At 41.7% G+C, this 3418-nt stretch overlaps 1 protein-coding gene and 1 long non-coding RNA gene across 2 annotated transcripts in view; both read right to left on the bottom strand.

The window, feature by feature from the left end:
* The window catches only part of LOC106937056 (uncharacterized), a 5645-nt gene extending 5461 nt beyond the window's left edge, over positions 1 to 184 (bottom strand). Inside the window, exon 1 of the long non-coding RNA XR_001422294.1 lies at positions 100 to 184. This is a non-coding gene — a long non-coding RNA (uncharacterized LOC106937056). The remainder of the gene's footprint in view (positions 1 to 99) is intronic.
* The window catches only part of LOC106937054 (protein FAM107A-like), a 23182-nt gene extending 20765 nt beyond the window's left edge, over positions 1 to 2417 (bottom strand). Inside the window, exon 1 of the mRNA XM_015018369.1 lies at positions 1553 to 2417. Coding sequence (XP_014873855.1) covers positions 1553 to 1576 — 24 coding nt within the window. The 5' untranslated portion in view covers positions 1577 to 2417. The remainder of the gene's footprint in view (positions 1 to 1552) is intronic.
* Positions 2418 to 3418: the final 1001 nt, after the last annotated feature.

Here is a 3418-nt window from a genome sequence, read left to right as displayed (position 1 = left end):
AAATTTCCGTAGGTCCAATAACATGCATGGTGTCTAAGTCATAAGTCAGTGGCTCACCAGCAATGAACCTCACCGCACGTCACTGCTTCATGTAGTTACCTGTAGTAACCTGTATCTCCTGGCCCGGCCGTTGATCTGTATAAATCAGTCTGTTTTTCCTCTCTTTGACCTTTGACCCTGGAACATTCCTGTAGCTGACGGGAACGCTGACCTAAAAATATCCAGAGCACTCCATGATCCCGAGCTGCTCCACCTCTGCCCGCGCTGCCGTCAGCTGTTCGTTCCCATGGCAACAGCTACTCCCAGCCGGACAGGTGCGTTGCTCCTCATACCTCACATATTTGGTTCGGGTCGAGTTTCTGAGCAGAGCAGCGGGCGGAGGAGCGGCCTGAGTTCTGCTGCAGGAGTGCAAATGGACCGGCTTCCTCTGCAGGTGGTTCTGCTACGGGCAACTCAGCAGAACCAGTAGAACCATAAAAACCAGTAGAACAAAGCAGAACCACTAGGAAGCTGCTGGGTGGTTCTGATTGGTCGATGTAATCCACCAGAGAGCCCGGCTCTGAGGCTGCTGGTTTGAGTCCCAGTGGGAGATGAAGAGCAGCCAGACAGTCAGACTCAAATCCAGCCACACGGTTGGGCCTGCAGCTAATGATTGTTTCAATTAATCAATTCTGACGATTAATCGGCAGAATAATTGATTAATGGTCAAATTGATAGCTTATTCTGATGATAGTTTATTTGATACAATGTTAGAAATACATAACTTGTTTTCCTTAAATAAGAAAATAAACATTTTATTGATTCATCATCACATTCCTTTGATTATTTGTAGCATCTGCAGCTAAAAAGAAGTATTTTTGATATCATCTCAAAATCAATAGTGTTGAACTGATCTGTTGATTATTTTTATATTTATTGACTAATAATTGGTGCTGAATAAGAGATTATTTTACAGAAAATGACAACCCTCCCAATGACCAGTTCTGAGTTGGATATATTTGCTGACATTTTTTGTTATCTTATTGCAAAATATTAATATTTTTTGTAGAGTTTTAGCTTAATTGCAGCTCTGTGTGTGTTGCGTCTGTGTACTCCAGTTAACGATTAATCGATTACTAAATTAGTTAACGATTATTTCAGTAATCAGTCATGATTAATTGCTTGAGCTCTACATATGTTACGGAGAATGATGAGAAATATTGTCATTTTCCTTCCTGTTTAACATGCTGAACGTTGTATTCTTGCCCACCGAACCCAGACAGAACCGCGTTCGGGTCGGCCCAGATTCAGCTGACTTCATGCAGAAATAACCTGATTATGAGCTCCGTTCCAGCAGACTGGCCCTCAGATTCCTGATCCTGTAAGCAGCAGAAACTGACGGATCATTAATCAGATTCCTGCTCTGAGCCGAGCTCCACCTGCAGAGCCAAAGTTCAGCGCTTTGTTCAGGTTCTGCTGCCCGTCAATATTTACTTAAAACTGAATCATGGAGCGTTTCAGAGCCGCCAGCTGGTTTTCATGGTAAACTCAGAGAATCTGGAGCAGCACTCACCTTCTTCCCATAAGAAGCTCCCATTATTCCCAGTAGGAGCGACGCCCCTCCTCTGATCCTTCCTGTTCTGCAGCCTGACAGACGGAGCTCTGGGTTCGGTTAGCGCACCAGCGAGTCAGGTGGACTGCTGAACTTCATCCCAACCGGCAGCAGAGCAGAGATCAGCCAGACTGAGCAAGGAGAGAGTGTGGAGAATGAGGAGGAGGAGGAGGAGGAGGAGGAGGAGGAGCAGCCACCTGTTCCTGTCTGACTCTCAGCTGTGAGGAGTTAAGGTGGGATTACGGTAATCCCAGCAGACAGGAAGCCAGAGAGCAGAAGGTTCCTCTCATCTCCTCCAACCAGGATGGAGACGGGATTCTTCATCCCAGCAGGTCCGAGTTTCCCTCCATCCACGGCTCTGGGATGTACTGGAGGAACTGGGAGGCGAACTGGTTTCATCAAATGAACAAGACGGGACGCCTGGAGGACCTGAGAGGAAACATGGAGCTACACTGCAAAAGCAAAATCTGACCAAGTATTTCTGTCTAGTTTCAACTTCAAAAATCTTAGTTCCCTTTAAATCAGACAAAACTAACTTACAAATAAAGTAAGTTTCACTTGGCTTGTTTTCAGTGAATAATTTCTTGATATTGATGAAAAAGTTGTAGTTCCACTGGCAGATTATTTCACTGTTTTCAGTGTGTGCAGCAACATTTTATTTTTTCAATACTAAAAACACACTAAAAGGTTACATGTATGTTAAATTAGTCTGATTTCTAAAATATTTGCACTAGAAACTAGACCATAAATACTTGGTTAAATTTGCAGTGTACCTGCTCAGACCTTCAGCACTGCAAAAACACACAAAAAATGTAAATTAAAAAAATTTGGTCTAGTTTCTAGAGCAAATATTTTTGTACTCTTGAAATAAGACAAAAGTAACTGACAAGTAACATGTAGTTTGTTTTCAGTCAATAATTCGTCAATATTGATAAAAAGTACTTATTCCTCTGGCAGATTATTGAACTGAAAACATGGGAAATGTCTTGTAGGTGAAATAATCTGAAAGTGAAGCCGGGTCTGTTCATCAGTATTAAGGAATTATTGACTGAAAAGATGCTAAAGTTACCTGTAAGTTATTTTTTGTCTTATTTCAAGTGTAAGATGTTTTCTCTGAATTATTTTATTCAGTGACCCTAATCCTAATCTGTAATCTCAAACATCACTGCAGAAATAGAAAATCTTACAACATATTCTTGTTCAGAATGTAGATTTGGTGCGATGTAGCTGGAACTGTTCTCAGTATCTGATGTTATAATTGAAATGGATTTATTGATGTATATTTATGAGTGGCCTATAGCCATGCATTAAGACAATGTTATTAAATCTGCACTGATTTTTGTAATCTTGCTTTATTTATTTTCATAAAGTTTGTAGCTTTGCCTTGCCTTTACTCGTGCGTTGAGGGGAAGAAAGTTTGATCTGGTGGATAAAATAATATTTTGTTTGTTTTGCTGTTTAACTGAAAACTAATAAATTCAATGGATTGTAGATCTGGATCTGGTGGGAAGGTTTGGGTCAAACAAATCCTACTCAGAATGGGTCTGAACTTTATCTCCACGGTTTGGATCAGAGCACCTGAGTGGACCTGCAGACACCGAGCTTCTGCAGCAGCCAATCACAGGACAGCGGGATGAAATCACCTGGTGTCGGTCCGGGTCAACATGAATAATAGCCAAGCTCTTTATGAATAAATCTGTCCGTTAATTTTCCAGCTGCGGAGCAAGCACAAGGTGACAATGAAGAGAAGCAACTGGGAGAAGCTCACAGCAGAACCAGAACCAGAACCAGACTGGTTTCAGAACTTTGTTTTGTGTGTTTTAGCAT

The sequence above is a fragment of the Poecilia latipinna genome, unplaced genomic scaffold (assembly GCF_001443285.1).
Source record: "Poecilia latipinna isolate Pla-1442-1.1 unplaced genomic scaffold, P_latipinna-1.0 Scaffold2266, whole genome shotgun sequence".
NCBI classification, from domain to species: domain Eukaryota; kingdom Metazoa; phylum Chordata; class Actinopteri; order Cyprinodontiformes; family Poeciliidae; genus Poecilia; species Poecilia latipinna.
Note: the sequence above shows the minus strand (reverse complement) of the source record. Positions and strands in the feature narration are given on the sequence as shown.